The sequence below is a fragment of the Capra hircus genome, chromosome 29 (genome assembly GCF_001704415.2).
Source record: "Capra hircus breed San Clemente chromosome 29, ASM170441v1, whole genome shotgun sequence".
NCBI classification, from domain to species: Eukaryota; Metazoa; Chordata; class Mammalia; order Artiodactyla; family Bovidae; genus Capra; species Capra hircus.
In genome coordinates, this window is record NC_030836.1 from 24248181 (window position 1) to 24264856 (window position 16676).

At 49.7% G+C, this 16676-nt stretch overlaps 1 protein-coding gene across 7 annotated transcripts in view; it reads right to left on the reverse strand.

The window, feature by feature from the left end:
* Nucleotides 1-16676, reverse strand: part of NAV2 (neuron navigator 2) — a 427183-nt gene that overhangs the window by 57943 nt on the left and 352564 nt on the right. For 4 of the 7 annotated variants that reach the window (XM_018043153.1, XM_018043154.1, XM_018043156.1 and 1 more), the window contains 7 exons: nt 12432-12723; nt 10980-11682; nt 7578-8045; nt 6856-6921; nt 5454-5498; nt 2970-3130; nt 1432-1620 (listed from right to left, as the gene is read on the reverse strand). In XM_018043153.1, coding sequence (XP_017898642.1) covers nt 1432-1620; nt 2970-3130; nt 5454-5498; nt 6856-6921; nt 7578-8045; nt 10980-11682; nt 12432-12723 — 1924 coding nt within the window. The remainder of the gene's footprint in view (nt 1-1431; nt 1621-2969; nt 3131-5453; nt 5499-6855; nt 6922-7577; nt 8046-10979; nt 11683-12431; nt 12724-16676) is intronic. The other 3 variants (XM_018043157.1, XM_018043158.1, XM_018043159.1) reach the window with 2 other exon arrangements.

Sequence of the window (16676 nt, forward strand, 5' to 3'; positions counted from 1 at the left end):
AAGCACTGATTTCTAGCTCTTAAATCCAGCAAAACATTCTCAGTAACTCAGGCTCCACCCCGCCTTAATCCACCATCCCAGTGGGTTCCCATATATGGATTTACAGACTAGTTAGTGTCTGCTCCCTGGACGCCACTGGATGCATACGATACAATCAGAGTGGAGAGAACGTAGGAAGATCAACCAGGGGGCAACTGCTCTGTAACGAAACTCTAAAACTTTTGTTAAAAAGAACACTGGGGAGAGCAGAAACCAATATCCTGCATTTCTCCCCCTCTGGACTTATTTACGGATTTCCTCAACAATCACAACTTCATTTGTCCCACCAGGAGGACGCTGGGCACATTTTCCCACTCTCACAGGGACTAGGAGCAGAGGGACTCCCCTCTCCACCCCTGTTCTATTCTGTCACTGGAAAAGAAGGTACAGCTAGGGCTCTCAGCCTCGTTTGGCCTTCCTCTGGCTGGGGACTTTCAGCTGCCGGGACATCAATGCTGAAGCTGAGTGTTCAGGCTACGACAGGTACCAGCATTATTGGATTAACATTTATATATATTATTTTGTTTAATTCTCAGAATTTCAGGACCCAGGTACTCCTAATTTTTATCAGTGAAAATACAAAGGCACAGAGAGGTGAAGTTAATTTGTCCAAGATCATATACCTAAGAAGTAGTGGGGCTGGAATTCAAACCCCAGTAGTATTACCCATATCCTCAACCATGTTCATCACTGGTGAGACACCAGTGATGATAAGACACAAGTGTATTATCAACTTCACCTTTGCTTTTTGGGAGGCGGGTGGGGGGACGTGCCTGACATTTTGGCTGCTGGCTCCCCTAACTCACACTTTGCCTGGAGGGAGAAGAAATGATTTGAGGTAGGAAGATGGCTGATGAAGGTGCCCAGAGTAGTTTTTCTCCCCCAAATTCTGATTAAAATGAACAAAACATAAAAATCCTACCCCAAATATTCCCAATTAGCAAGCAAAGAAGGAAAAGGGCAAAACTGAACGCAACAACCTTAAAGAAAAAACTGGTGCTTAAGAAAAGAGATCGAAGATTCTGGAGAGAAGTGGAGAAGCATGGCGGCCCACAGCTCCCCAAAGTGAACCAGGTGCATCGGCACAGAGAAAGGAACTTTCTTGCAACTGGTGTTGCCAAGGTGGTGCAGCAGCAGCAGCAGCTGAGCCTGAGCCTCACAGTGGAACTCAGTCAACTCCAGGGCTCACCAGTGTTTTGTCAGCAGCCTCTTCCCTAAAGCCCTGCAAGGTTAACTGAGAGTCAGACCCTACTGTTCAGTTCCCCAGCGCAAGTGGGTGACTTGAAAAAACTCGGGCGGGTGGGCTTTTGCACTGACGACGAGAACTCAGTCTAGAGGACCGCTAACGACTCTGCACGCCGGGAGAGAGAGTGAATCTCCTGGCTTGCTTACCTTCCTCAAACCCATCGCGGAATGAGCCTGAGCGGCTCATGGTTCTGCTCTTCTCATCCAGGGACATGGAGCTGTTGCGGAAGCGGGTGTCGGTGTACGGGTCATACTGCCCGTCGGCATTGGAGAGGCTGTGGGTCCTCAGCATGGTCGGGTTGGACAAGCTCATCTGGGTGACGGTGGTGGGACTCGCTGCAAGGAAAGGAGTCAGTCAAAAAGTTGGAGGCTCACGTCCCTAAAGGGGACAGAGAGGAGACTGCTGACGATCAGCCATCTCCGGCCCCATCAACTCCTCTCCCTTTGACTGTTTTCTCAAAGGTAGTCACATCAGCATTTGAGAAACACACTTAGAGCTAAAAATAAGGGAGGAAAGGTGGGTCAGTTCCAAAGCGAGGCTCCGGGCCCCAGCTTTCCCACTTGGCACGTTCAGACAAGCTAGTGTCACCTTCCAGGCATGAGCTAATTACTCTCTGGGCTCATCTGGAACAATTCTCTCTAAAGCCAAAAGCCCAAAATAGTTCTGCTGGGCTTTTGATCAGATGGGAAGCATTTGTGCATGACAAGAAACTCTTGCCTCAAAGAGTTACAGCCGAGAAAAGAACAACAGGAACACAGGTCTCACCGTCTCTGATGGGGAGATTTCATAGTGGGGCCTGCAGAGCTTCAGTGCAAAGGGGGCGCATGTACTTTGCTGAAACTGGCTTTCTTATTAAACTCCTGTCCACTTCAGTAATGTAAAATAGTTTAGAAGTGCATTCGGTTCATTAAAAATGAAGAGTTAAGCCTTCCTTGATTAGAAGTCCTTAAAGACTGAGCTTCTTATTCACAATAATCAGAAAAGGCTGCCTCTCTGAAGAATGAGATGAGACTGGAAAAAAAAAAATACTTCCCTCTGTATCCATCTTGGAAAGCTCAGCTCTCATCCTGCCACCTCCATGTAACCTTCAGTCATTCAAGCCAGGACTAGTCCTTCCTTTCTCTGTGTATAATACTTGCTATTAGATCACATTCAGTTTCTACATGATTTCACATAAAACTTTGACCAACTCTCGTTTACCTGTTGATGAGTCTGTGTGGCTGTCTGTCTTTCTGAAAAATCATCCGTTGACAAGCCAGCAGGGACTATGATACAAATTCTTTTCCTTTCCTCATTGTGCCAGTCAAAGCCTTATGTCACCAGTAGGCACTTCCAAGAATACTCATCCAATCAAAACTTGATCTTTATTTCCAGTTTAATAAAGCAAGGAGGATGACCAAATATGGGATATGCTGTAGAATGTACTTCTTCAGAGATCTTAGAATACATGCTTTTCATTCCACGGATAGTTTGCCCTACCTACATCAACCATGTAGAGAAAATTACTGGAAGAGAACCAAGAAACCTTTCTCTTTCCTGTTGCTATCAATTGCCTGTAATCAAACTTCACTGCTGAGGGCTGATCAGATACTGAGAGCTACATGACCACATGTCTCTCAAAATGCAAGATAACCTCCACCCCAAGGTGCCGATCAACATTGTTAAATGCCAAGTGGCTACTCACCTAGCTGAGAAAAGTTGAATCTTGTTCCAGAAGGAGAAGTTACACTGGAGCCAGAGGAGAAAGGGGAGTTGGCGGTGGTGTCCTGCAGGCCTCCTGCAGAGTGGGACCGTAACCATTCTTTTGCGTCTTCTTGTGTGCGGAGCTGGGAGGTGGGGGTATACCTGGACAGACAGAAATCAGGCTGGGATTAACTAGGAACAATGTTTATGACAATGAGTGCCCTGGAGTGGATAACAAACATATAAAAAGAAAATATATATCCAAACATATAAGAAGAAAGTCTGAGGTTTGAAAACTCAGATTGCTACACATTCTGCAACTCACAGATTTTCTCAAAACCTTTTTGGCTACTTGGCTGTCTTTGGGGAAAACTGCAGTTCCTAAAGGGAACTACATAAAGGGAAGGAGACTGGTAAATGCTCAAAGAGCCGTCCCTGGGCGTATCTGTAACATGTTGATTCATGACGGTGTCATTTCAAAGCCCCCACCTTGACAGGACTGAGGCAGTGAAACGAGCTGCTGTCAGAGCTTTGAGGAAGTTTTAATTAGATAGCTCCTGGCATCTGCATTCTGAAGTGCAAATAAGCAGCCACGAATCACAGAGTATCAGAAACCAGACACGTAACAGAAGGTGTGAGGAGACCAACGTTGAGAGCAGTGGCTGCAATCCGGCAGAGACCAGTCTTCAGAAGGGGACCCCAAATCACTGGGTCTCACACAAGGCCCACCTCCTCGTCGCTTCTGAAACAAATTTGGTAATGGTTTCCTGAATGTCTCCAACATGCCGGGCGCCTTCACAGACCTTATCTTGCTGAAGCCTGAGACTTGCCCAGCAACTCAGGTGCAATCATTTCCATTTTACCGAGGTGTCAATCCATACGTGCCTGACCCCCAAACCCATGCTCTCCTCATTATGCCCACAGGCAGCATCTCAAATGTCTAAAGTGTCCAAGTGACCAGAGTACTTTGGACTTATAAGCAGATTTTGGTGGGGTGACTACTGGATATGCGTGTGTACAGAGTGGGTGAGCCAGAAAGAGAGCCACAGTGAGAATCTGGAATATAGACATGGTTCTTCCTTAATCTAGAATTGGACTTTCTAGGTCCCATTAATTGGCTGAGGATACCATGTCACATATCTCCATTCTGAATTAAAAAAAACAATTTTCAAAAGCCAGAGTTACATAATTTTCATAGGATAGATCTGCTCCAGAAATATACACAGGATTATGAAATGCTAATATTCAGAACTGAGCTTCCACATGAAGCAACAGTGGGGCATCAAGGTCAAACTCATGTGAAGAGTGGATATGATTTAAACACTAGCCTGAGTGCCAACAAGCAGCTCTCACAGGCATGATGAAAACTGTTAAATACAACAGGCCTTGCCAACTCCCCCCTTGGAAGGCCACAGGCTGAACCTTCCTCCCTCGGGAGGCCTGCTGGGGGTTTTTCAATACTTCTTAGATTCTTAGATTTGGCTGCACTCGGAGCTCCTGCTGAAAGGAAGCATTGATACCTACCTTCCATTACTGGTCAAAATGCTCTCAGCCTTAAGAGCTGCTGGATATTAACTACCGACATACATGGCAGCAACGAAACATTTCATTCCAACTTCCATGTTTTGCGAAAGCTCTTAACGCTTAGTGCAGGGTGAAGCTGATGCTACAAAGAACGAGGCGTTTAGAGAGCGAGAGAAATGACAGCTGCAACCACATGACATTAAGATCACGGGACAGGCGGGAGGACTGAAGTTCTTCTGGGTGGTAAAGTGAGGTGAACGGCGTGAGCAATGGTGACTTATAGCATCTTGTTACACCAGGACCAGAGTCAAAAATGAGCCATCACTTATAGTGAATGAGAGGACACTCCCTCTGCGAAAGAAAGTCTTTTCTTTCTTTAAATTAAAAAAAAAAAAAAAAAATCGCCCTATATCTTGTGGGGCATTGAAAACTGGCCCAATTTTTTATTAGAATATTCTGACAAGTGCAAAGCATCTGTCCTTAGCAATTTTCTATGGGCCAGAAAGTCAGAAATCCTCAAACTGTGGGTAGGGAGGGAGGGGAATATTTCTCTCCTTTGATCGTGTCCTGGCTGACAAATCAACATGCTACAAGTCATGTCCTTTCTCTCAGAAGACAGCCCATGGATGGAATGGTCATGGCGAAGTGATCAGCGATCAAACCCACTGGCCCCAGCAGTAGCAGTAACTGCTCTCTGGGTTTGCTCAGCGATGGCTGTCATGAGATGGTTTGACCACAGGAAGCCCGAAAGAGCACAGCCCCTGCTCAAGCAAAAGAAGCCAACAAATGGAGAGATGAGAACAAGAGGGTTGCAAGGAGAGCCGTCGTCCACAGGTCCTGCCGCGTGGGCCCAAGCGGGGACCCCTAGCCCACCCGCACCCCCATCAGCCACGAGCTAGCCACACAGCCAAGCCCCAGAGCCACAGCAGATGGCACAGATGCAAGGAGGAAACACAGATACCTGAGTCCTTTTTTAGGCAAAGTGTTCCTATCAAGGTGCGGGTCACTGTAGGAAAGTTAAAACACACGTGAGAACCTCGGAGAAGCTCAGGGAGAGCAGGCAGCGTGAGGTGGGAAAGGCTCGGGGGCGCCAAGAGATCTGGAGGAAGAGACTCACTTCACCGGGGAGAAGTCCATTGCATGCAACACAGCCACGGGGGCAAGGCAACCGAGGCCCGTGCTCACAGCTGGGCGCCTCCAACCCCGGCACCAGGCGGTCTGAGCCTCTTGGCCCCACCTGCTCCTTCCTTTCCCCCGGGTTCAGAGCCGAACCCAGAGGCTGCCCCCACCTTGAAGCAGGGCCCACGCCTTCCTCGGCCCGTCGCCCATCGGTACCGCCAGCGCTTAGGGCTGTCTGCACCCGTAACCACTCTGGCCCACCCCCAGATGCCTCCGGTGATGACTTCAAGTGAAAGAAGGGACTTGTTGGACGGTTTCAAGAGGCCAGCAGTCTGCATATTTGGAATTCATCTGTAACAAGTGGATTCCGGATCCCTCTCAGTTTTTGAGGCCCTCATTGGGTGGAGCTAGAAGCTGAGCCTTGAGCAGAGTTGGGGCATGTTACAACTTGCTGGCTGACAAAGTCACAGCATTCGGATTTCCAAAGGCGGAGGTTTAAAAGGCTTGGTCTCTGAGTCTGACCAAAGCAACGTTTTTGCTGTTGACATGGTGAAGAGGGTTTTCGCTAATTTTTTTTTTCCCCTAGCATGAAACAACATCTGCTTATTATGTTTGGCCGAGCCATGGCTCCCCCACAAATTCAAGGTCAATAATCCATCTCTGAGGCCCACCCACAGGGCAGCTGGGGGCCAACAACACTCCCCATGTTCTTATCTTTACAGAAAATGGGCACCCAGAACCCAACAGCCCGCGAGACACAGAGCCAAACTGCAGCAAAGGCCTTGGAGAGGGCAAAGAGCCAGCTGCGTGGGGAGAAGGGGGAGAGGGGAGACAAAGGTGAGGGCCAAGCCGCGTGGTGGGTGGTAGATCATGTCTGGGCCTGGAGGGGGGAGGGAGGGAGGCAAAAGGGCAGGAAGCCAGGGAGCAAGGAGCATGCCACGGGGGAGGCTGACATGCCAGTGAGAGCTTCTGCCGCCCCTTTCCAGGTGGCAGGTTTGAGGTTCCTTCCCAAGCTGGGAGAGGAGGGGCCGGCCCCAGTGCACCTCTTCCTGAGCTCTGTGGACAGCGGAACTGACCCTCACGGGCATGTCTGGGATTGGGGGGTAGGTCACAGAGTACACCGGGGCCACGAACACAAGCGGAAGCCACAGGCCAACAGCCTCACACAAAACATCCGGCTCGACACAGGGTGGGGCAGAGGATGCTAGAGGCTCGGTGGGGTCCCCGGCCTACGATGTCATTACCTGTCCTGTTTCCGGGGCAGAGTACTTCTGCAGAACTTAGGGCTAGCGGCAGGGGAAGAGAGAGGGCTAGAAGGCCAGGCAGGTGGAAAACAAGAGAGGGAGCATTAGATCGGAAGGAAGGGGGCAGGGCATCACACACAATGACCAGAACATTTTCCTCATTCCCAGGGCCGATACTGGCTTTCTTCCCCATGTGGAGAAGGCAGATACGTTATCACTGCTACAGTGAGATTCGAAGCTCTGAGGAAGACTCTGGGTGCGTGATTTCCTATCACTCTGCCCGGCAGCCCTTTGGTAGGAGGGTGTTTGCCACTTCCACTCAGCTGCTTAAGGAGCACGCCACCACACACTCCGTGGACGCAGCCGCCACTGATTTGGCCCGCACCATTAGAAGGGCAGGGAAAGAAGCAGGTGATGAACAAACAGGATAAAAAGGAAGGACCTCGCAGGTGGAATGCTGTTTTAAAACGGAAGCATGGAATCTGCCCCCAGGAGACTTGCAGCAACTCCACGCACTGAGAGTAACCACAGTGAGAAAGATAACAGGAAGCAGAGCCCGGCTTACTCCAACCCAAACTGGCTTCCCCCTGGAGAGACAGCAGTGATCCAAAAGGGAGAAATCGCCCAGCAATGGTAAACACCTGGGCTTCCTAACATAACGTCTGGACTCTCGGAGGGGCGTCTTTCGGGGAGATAAAGGCAGCCAAACACACAGCACCAACCTTTCCGACAGTGTGGTCTTCACACTGTTGGTTCTGACAAAGGGGGTGAGGGCGTCGTCCTTGGAGGCAGCAATGAGGCCGGTGGAGGAGTTGTGGCTCAGCGCCCCTCCGCTGCCCAGGGAGATGTCAATGGACTCGCAGCTGGTGTGGAGGCTGCTGACCGACTGGAAGCCCAGGCCGTCCTTGCTCACGGCGGAGGAGCTGCTTGCATTCGTGCCCCAGGTGAGGCTGTTGGAGGGGCCCGAGTGGGCAGAGCTGGGGCTGGAGGCCAGGGGGGACTGGGTGCTGTCCACATTCTTACTGTAGAGAGGGCTGCTGCTCCCGCTGCTCAGGACACCACTGCCCGAGGGGGACTCTAAGTTACCCTGCTGGCTCAGGGTGGCGTGAGGGTTGGAGATGACCACCGAGCTTTTCAGGTTTTCAGCTGTGGCGATGGGCACTTGCTTGGTAGGCTTCCCACCAAAGAGTCTGCGAAGAGACAAAGGGTTGTGTGGGTTGAACACCCAAGGCCAGGGGGCGCTGGGCTGTCAGAGGAGGGTGGGGAGCAGGAGCCAGTGAGGGTCCCTGGGGAGGGAGGCGGGGTCCTTCCCAGGGCTTGAGGCAGTCCCCTGGGAAAGGTACAACGGGCCAGGCACTGGCGGAGCAAAGGCTCCACCTTCAAGTTCTCGGATGCCACTGAGATCCTGGATCTGAGCGAAAGGGAGACGGGCAGTAATCTTCTACTGGCCTTTCCTTTGCTACTTCAAGATCTTGCTTCTCTTTCTTTACATAAATAGAGTAACTAGAAAACTGCCCCGTCCAGGAAACATCTAGAAGAGAAACGAGCTGTCTTAATCATCTTTGTATCTGTGACCCCAGGCGCAAAGCATGCCCTCATTTATGACAGTTTGGCTCCGAAGGGTTTCGTTTCTCTGATCTCTGAGCAAACATGCAGCATCAGGAACAGGAGTCTGGATCTGCAGGCAACCTGGGCAATGTGTCCTCCAGATTCATTCTTGCACAAAAGCCTGGCAAGAAGGAGGTGTCTTTTAGGGCCAGGGAGCAAGGGCTGCCCAGTGATATGCACAAAACCTTGCAGGGTTCACAGGATGTCAGGCCAGACATGCCAGGTGTGAACGGCGTCTCCGTGACAGACACACAGAAATGACCTTGCACGTCATCCCCTCAACTGCTCGTGACCAAAACCGTGCTACCAAGGACAGAGGGAACGGCACAAACACTCCCCTTTTCTGCTGGCAGAGAGTTCTCTGGTAGGATGGAGCGACTACTTTAAAGTCGAAGGACAGTCCATGCTCTTATAACAATGGCCTGATTCCATCCACTAAAACTCTTATGAAACAGGTATCTCAGAAAAGAAATGATACCCACTACATACTAGACAGGTTGCCTTCCACTCAGCTGGTCAAGTCACGTAAATTTGATCTTCTATCCTCTCCAGTGGAGAAGGAAATGGCAACCCACTCCATTATTCTTGCCTGGAGACTCCCATGGACAGAGGAGGCTGGCAGGCTACAGTCCATGGGGCCGCAAGAGTTGGACACAATTTAGCAACTAAACCACCACCACCATCCTCTTGAAACAGTCCGTGTTGTTTAGTTTCTAAATCGTGTCCAACTCTTTTGCAACCCCATGGACTGTAGCCCGCCACGCTCCTTTGCCCCTGTATTTCCCAGGTAAGAATACTGGAGTGGGTTGCCATTTCCTTCTTCAGGGAATCTTCCCACCTCAGGGATCGAACCTGCGTCTGCTGCTTGGCAGGCAGATTTTTTTTTACCACTAAGCTACCTGGGAAGCCTAAACAGTCCTTACAAATCTCAATTACTATAGAAATAAATAAACATGATCAACCCTCACTACAATGTCTGGTGATAGAAGAACACTCTCTGCCTGGTGACAGAGAAAGAACTATTCTGTTGCAGAACCTTGGCTTTAGAGTACTTGCACACCTGCAGTGACAGGGGCCTCACTACTCTACTCCAAAGGCTAAGTGGCTTCACTGCCAAGCACTTCCAGTTGTTACAAAACCAAAATCTAATCCACCTTTTCCTGACTTGTACGCATTGCTCCTGATCCTACTATATGTAACTACACAGAAAAAGTCCAATCTGTTTTCTGCTATCCTTCGCACCACTTGAAGACAGCTATCACACTTCACTTAAGACGCCTCTCCTTCATATTAGTGCACAATGAGAGAATTCAGAACACCTTACTAATTTAGGAAAAATGTAATTGCTAGGAATGGGCTGAAAGGTGCTCAGTTCAGAGCCTAAGAAGCTGCATGCATTTTCAAGTATTCTATTACACTAGCCTCAGGGTCTAGTAAAATGCCTTTGTAGCTACTAAAGGAAATCTATAATACCAAAGAGAATATTACATATAATACTTGAGGCAAGAAGCAGAGAAATTTTCATTTACAAGGCAACCTGTTAAAACAACAAAGAACAGCCCAATAGGACCTTCCCCTGAAAAAATAATCATTACTGAAATTCTAATAATCAAGTCTAGACAAAGAACAGTGAACTGCTTCATTATACTTTTCATGTGGAATGCTTCTTCTGAAGGCTTTGCAAACATTCCTATTCATTCCCAAATATGTACATATGCACATAAGTTTTATTTTTCCACTGTTAAATTTTCTATCCTCGGGACTTACGATTTCCTGAAAAGGTAGGATGAACTGTGCCCTATGCGGCTGCAGTTTTAAAGATGGTCCACTGTATGCTATAATGAGGCAAAAAGTTGTATAAACTGAAAGGAAATTCTATTTTTCAGAAACACTTCTGCTTTAAGAATTGTTTTTTTCTTTTTTGTAAAGGAAGCTAACATTTCAGAGACTAATTTGGAATCATGCACGCAGTATAAAAAAAAGTGTGTGGGGGGATACTGGACTATTTGGGGAAAAGATCAGGCCAAGATCACTATCTGGCATAACGATGAGGAATCTGAGTTACAGCTTTAAAAAAAAAAACTTTTTCCTTGAGCTCCTCATCTAGATCTAAGGGTGTATTAGGAACTCATCTTCGATGGTAACTAACTTTTTTACTGAGTACTTACTATGGGCTAAATATGGCTACATAGATTAATGGTCACAGGTAGGTATCATCATCCCCATTTTACAGATGAGGAAATGGAGGCAGAAGTATTAAGAGAGGTTACACAGTGGCTACATAAGGTGGACCTAGGATTCAAATGCAGGATGATGGATTTCAGAGGCTTATGCTTTTCACACCAACACGGGAAAATACTCAAAGCTGCTGGCAGCATCTGACCAAACAGCTTTATTAGAGGACTGAAGTGGAGAAAACCAGAGATGGTTTCAGCTAAGAAACAGGAAATTATGAATCCAGGATGCCATTCCACATCACATATTCCAGTTCCACTCAATGCTGTTTACCCACTTACCTGCGGAGCGTGGGAGAGGCCACATCGGGGTACTTGGCCCCTGGCTGGAGAGTGGCCTGAGCCGCACTGGACACGGGCTGGGGTGGCGGGTTCACCTTCACTGAGTTACAGGAAGCCACGCTCTCGTTGTCGGAAGAGATGCCTTTCTCCTTATCGGTCTGGTTGACCAGACCTGGCAGAGAGCTGCCCAGGGCTGTTTTGGAAGGCTCCCTCAGCTTGGGCACCGGCAGGCCGGCTGACTTGCTGCTGATGTTGGAATCTATGCTGCTGGTACTAGACCTGTTTCCGGCCCCGTTCCGGCTGGTGGACTTACTGGGCCTTGGCAGACTCCGGTACTGTAAGTTTGTCCGGGAGCTGAGAGACAGATACCCATCGTCCTGATTCTGAGCCCCATCCATGCTCGTCTTCCGACCGGTGGACCGACCGACAAGTGCGGACGACTTTGGGATCTTGCCCAGTGTGGCTGACCTGCTCGTGACGGTGGCCCCGCTGGCTGTGATCACGGCCAGGCCAGCGGCAGAGCCACTCTGCTTCTTGAACCCAAAGCTGTTGGCGTTGGCGGCGGGCGTCCTGGAGCTGCTGGGGAGAGGCTTCTTGGATTCATCACCACTGCTGCGGCCGGCATCTGATGGGGAGCGCTTCACCTGGGCGGCTTTGGGTGACAGCCTTCCTTTCTCAGACACTTTTGCATCGTCTGTTTTCCCTACGACAGAAATCAGCAAAGTTTGCCTACATATTAAGAAGCCAGCTCAGTCAACTCAGAGTATTTAAAATTCTCCCCTACTCCAAAGAACGACTTTGCTTTCTCCTGGGGGAAAGCAGTCCCCTTGGGAGACAGAGGAGAGAGCTTTTTATAAAGATAATCTCATCTACGACTGTCACCAAGAGCCTTTAGGAGATGTCAGTGATTTTCCTCATTTGCAAAGCAGTCTACATTTACCCAGAATAAAGCAAAGCCAGCCAATCACTGACACGTCTGGGAAGGAGACCTTGTCTTTTACTGACCATTCTCCCTCTATCCATTAAGAAGCTGTCCCTAACATCTTCAGTGGGCATCCTACCTTCCTGCAAAACCTCTGCCCCTGTTTATACACATCCTTAAATCATGGGCAATACTGACTCACCATATCAACAGCTCATAACCATGTGCCCTTTCAGTCTTCACTGGGTATGTTAACTCAGAGCCTGCCCACGCTTCAACCAATTGAACACGTCTCGGCAGCTGAACCATCTTCAGACTTTAAGAGGCTCTCATGCTCACAAATTTCCACTTGGAAAAAGGCAAAGATATGAATCTTTCTGAAAGCTGGCTATGAGAAGAGTCCAAACCCTAAGAAGTAATACCTGAGCATTTACAGGGACTTGAAAACATCAAGCCCTGCTAGCGTGACTGCTTTCCCGGTTTTGAAGCTGACAAGTGCACATGCGAGACAGCGCATGCCTCTGACTCACCGGTTCCGGGGGTCTTGAGCGTGCCTGTCGGGGCAGCCGGCTTCGTCCTTGGCATGGTGATGCCAACCTGAGCCGTCATGCCTCGCCGCCACGAGCCGGTCTGTGAGATGACGGGGTTCTTCTTGCCTGACGTGCTTTTGTCAGACTCATCGGACACGTCAGACGGGTTCCGCCTCCACTTCGACCCCGGCTCCATCTTTATGCCGCTGTCTGAGCCCCCGTCTGACTTCTTGACATCCTCGCTGGACCACAGGGAACTCCTCTCCACCTGTGAGTGTTTCTCGGCGTCAGTCTGTGAAGGAGACCCTCTGAATCAGTCTTTCTCAAACCCCAGGCTAGGGAGCCCCTCACTCTGGAGCAGAAAGGCCCATGTCCTGGACAAGTTAGGGGAAAAATAACAGATGCCCACTTTAAAATGTTTAAGCCTTTGTACCGGTTATCTTATTAGGAAGCCTGATTTGTTGGGTCCAAGGAAAGTGAAGAATACGAGTATGTCTGAGAAGGGAGTGAGGGAGGAGAGTAAACGGAGCCAGAGGAAAAAGAGGGGGAGAGTTCCATGCAGGAGAACCAGAGGACGGGGCCACGGCAAGAACTGAGCCCCCCAGCTCTGCCCCTTGGCGACGTGCCTCCTCTAACTCCGACAGCCTGAGCTCTCTGCAGCTCCCAGCCCCCCAGCCCTGGTCCCCTTTGTTCTGCCGGCTCCTGAGCACCACAGTCTATCACACAGAGAGTCTCACACGGAGAGCGAGGACAGACTGAGGCCGCTAGCTCCCCTCGAATCAGGGACAGAGAGGGGCTGAGAGAGGAAACGACTCCTCAGAAGTCACGTCCCTGGGTGCTGCCAGCCAGAGGGTGCCTGCTCCCAGCCCAGCTCCATCCATCTGCCACGGCTTGCTCCTCTTGTGGGCTTCTGTGAGGACAGGGGATATAATTAGCCAGCTTTCTTTGGAAGAGGGCTGACCTCCTGGCCATGGAGCCCAGGAGGGGACAGAAGTGTGATGTTAATGATTTGCTGCAGTTAAAAGCCGTAACTTGCTAGCCAGAAAGCAAGCTTTGGGGGGCCTCCCTTGGGGTTGGGACCAGTCCGAGCAGATTTCAGCAGGGCGAAGGAGTGCACTGACCAGGGAAGGGAAGGGAGGTCAGCGACACTTTGGGGTGGCTCCCCTGAGAGACAAGTCCCATATGTGCCACACTTCACAACCAAGAGTGGGTGACATCTGCAAAGAAAGGAAGGGAGGTCAGCGACACTTTGGGGTGGCTCCCCTGAGAGACAAGTCCCATATGTGCCACACTTCACAACCAAGAGTGGGCGACATCTGCAAAGAAAGGAAGGGAGGTCAGCGACACTTTGGGGTGGCTCCCCTGAGAGACAAGTCCCATATGTGCCACACTTCACAACCAAGAGTGGGCAACATCTGCAAAGAAGGAAATCAAAATGACCCCCTGGCAAGAATCTGGCCTGATGCCTGTCATTTGAGATCGGTACCGATGGCTTCCTCCAGGGAATACGCTGGCTGAATGGGAACAAAGCTCCATACAGACAAGCAGCCCAAGTTCAACCACCTCTCTGTCACCACCACAGCCGCCCCGCTCTCTCCCTCTGCCATCTCACGGGTGTCTTCGGTTACTCGACCATTCTTCAAACATGCTGAAGTTCCCGCTAGGTACGAGGCATAGGAAGAGGAGGACAGACACACTCCCGGGCTGTGAGAAGCTCGTCATTCAGTTGTGGCAAGGGACACAGACAGAGGCGTGTCCCCGGCAAGTGAGCAATCAAGGCTCGATGATTAAATGAGCGAAATCAGTGAACACACGCTTCTCGAGCTACTGCACACTTTAACAAAAGGACCTCATCCAATCCGGACGGCCACCTGGTCAAGAAGGGTAAGAAGGTAAGTATTACCGAACTGTCTTCATGTTCATCAGTTTTAGAGAGGAGCAGAAACTCATGGGACTCGCTCCATGTCCCGAGCACCCCAGCCTGTGGTCCTTCCTTAACCTTCCAGTGCATTCATTCAACCCGAATTTCCTCCATACACGTGGTTTGCCAGGCACCAGGGTAGGTCTGAGGATCTGTGAGTAAGATTGGATCTCATCCCTTCTGAAGCTTATGATCCAGTGAAAGAGGCAAGGCTTGGAAATATAAGACATATAAATGGAAAAGGACAAGGAATCTGAGAGAGTATTACAAGCACTGATGTAATTTAGATTATGACGATGGGGATAGGGAATGGTAGTTTGGTAGGGCCTTTTTGAGGATGTACCCAATAGAATGAACAGAAACTTACTGAGAGAAGAGTTTAAGGGACGAGCATGCCAGGTAGGGGGAAGAGTACATGCAAAGGTCCCGAGGCAGAAAATATCTTGGCTTTAGAAACATTCACTCAACAAATATTTATTTGATACCACAATGTATCAAGCAAGTTTTTAGGTACCAGAAGTACTATGCTTAATGAGAACAAAGTACAAATCATTAACCTCCTGGAGCTTATGTTCAAATACATTCTAACACATTCTTTTATACACTAAGAGGTACTAAAAACTTCCCACAAACCACATCCTGGGATACTGCATTAATTATTCTTTTAATGTTCCTATACCTTATTTTCCCTGATCAAATTATAGTGATGCTAATAGCAATAACAATTAAAATTTACTGTGCATTTACTGTGTGCTAGCACTGGGCTAAAGTGCTTTACATGCATCATTTAATCTTCACCAAAAAAAAAAAAAAAAACCTGTGAGGAAGTTTCAGCTCATGAGAAAGCAGAGGCACAAAGTGGAAAAGAAGATTGCCCAAGATCACGTAGTGCAAGGATCCTGGGGAGCCTGCGTACAGAGCCCATATTTTAGCCACCATGCTATGCTGCCTTCCCAAAGGAGAAGCCCAAGGATGAGAGGATGCTGCATGGCCAGGGCGCCTACCACATCACCTACTCTCAGAAACTTTTCTTTCCATCCTGGTTGGTCAGTGGTTCCCCAAATCCAATTCTTGAGCAGTTCCCGCCTCTGGGTGGGACCCCAGAATTCTGATTCCCTACCAATGGCAGAGAGAGTGCACACATGCCCAGTCTGACTACAGCTTGAATAGCCCTCTGGAAAGAACAGTCATCCAACCATCACGGTCCAGGGTGGAAGCCATCCCGGCGCTCTCCGCACTGGAGCATGTGCCCCGGACACTCTGCTGGCTTTGAGTTCACATCCCCTCCTGAGCTCTGGGCCAGATCACGCAGTGGCACCAGGAGAGTTTAAAAGATGAAGGGCCAGCCTCTCTGTTCCTAGAGCTTAACACAGGAGGGCCGGCAAGACAGCCGTGTCGAGACGCATCCTCCCTTTTGCCAACTACTCCCTTCTTAAATGGTACCTCCTTTCGGTAGATTTCCCTGCTGCGCCTACCTGCAAGTCCACTTACTCATTCAGTAGTCAAGCGGGAAGTGGAGAGACCCACACTCAAGGAGGGGCGGAGAGAGCCTAGAAGAGGGGACGGGAGAGTTCTTCCCTCGAGAGCCCAGGCTCCTGAGGGACTGTGGAGAGGGGGGTCAGGCTTCTGAGAGTGAGACAGTGGAACCCATGCACCGGGGAGTGAGGTGCAGCCATGGGGCAGGATGTGGGTGGGGCGGGGGAAGCAGGGGCTTGGGCTCCGACAGACTTGAGTTCAAGCAACTAGGTGCTCCACTCCTATGCATGTGTGACCCTGGAGCAAGTGGCTGAACTTCCCTGAGATTGCAACCTTGTGTGTGAAACATGGATGGTAGTCAGACAGGTGTCTCAGAGAGCTGACAGTGGTTGCCAGGAGCTCAGTGTGGAGGGACCAAGAGTAGCTTTCTATCACCAAGTGTCCTGCCTCTGAAAATCTCCAGCACGTTGGCATTTAACCTAATTCTGTCTTGCATGAAGGTAAACAGGGAATTTGTATTTCTATTATTAAGTCTGGCTCCAAGAAAGCATGTTCAGATAAAGTATGTCAGTATCTCTCTCACACTCACCCTTCAAGATAAGTCTTAATTACCGTGATTTTTTTTTTTTTTTTAATGGATGAGGAGGCAGAGGCTTGGAGAGGTTGAGCTCATCCAAGGATGTCACAGAGCTGGGAGCTCAATCCTGACTTCAAGGCCATATTTTTTTCCCTGTCACCACCAGCAGACTCCCCAGCTTTCCTGGAGAAAGTCGATCAAGAGGCGGTCAGAGCTCAGGCCAGGGGACTCTCTGCCTAGCACACTGAGGAGCAGTGAGCAGAGGTCAGTG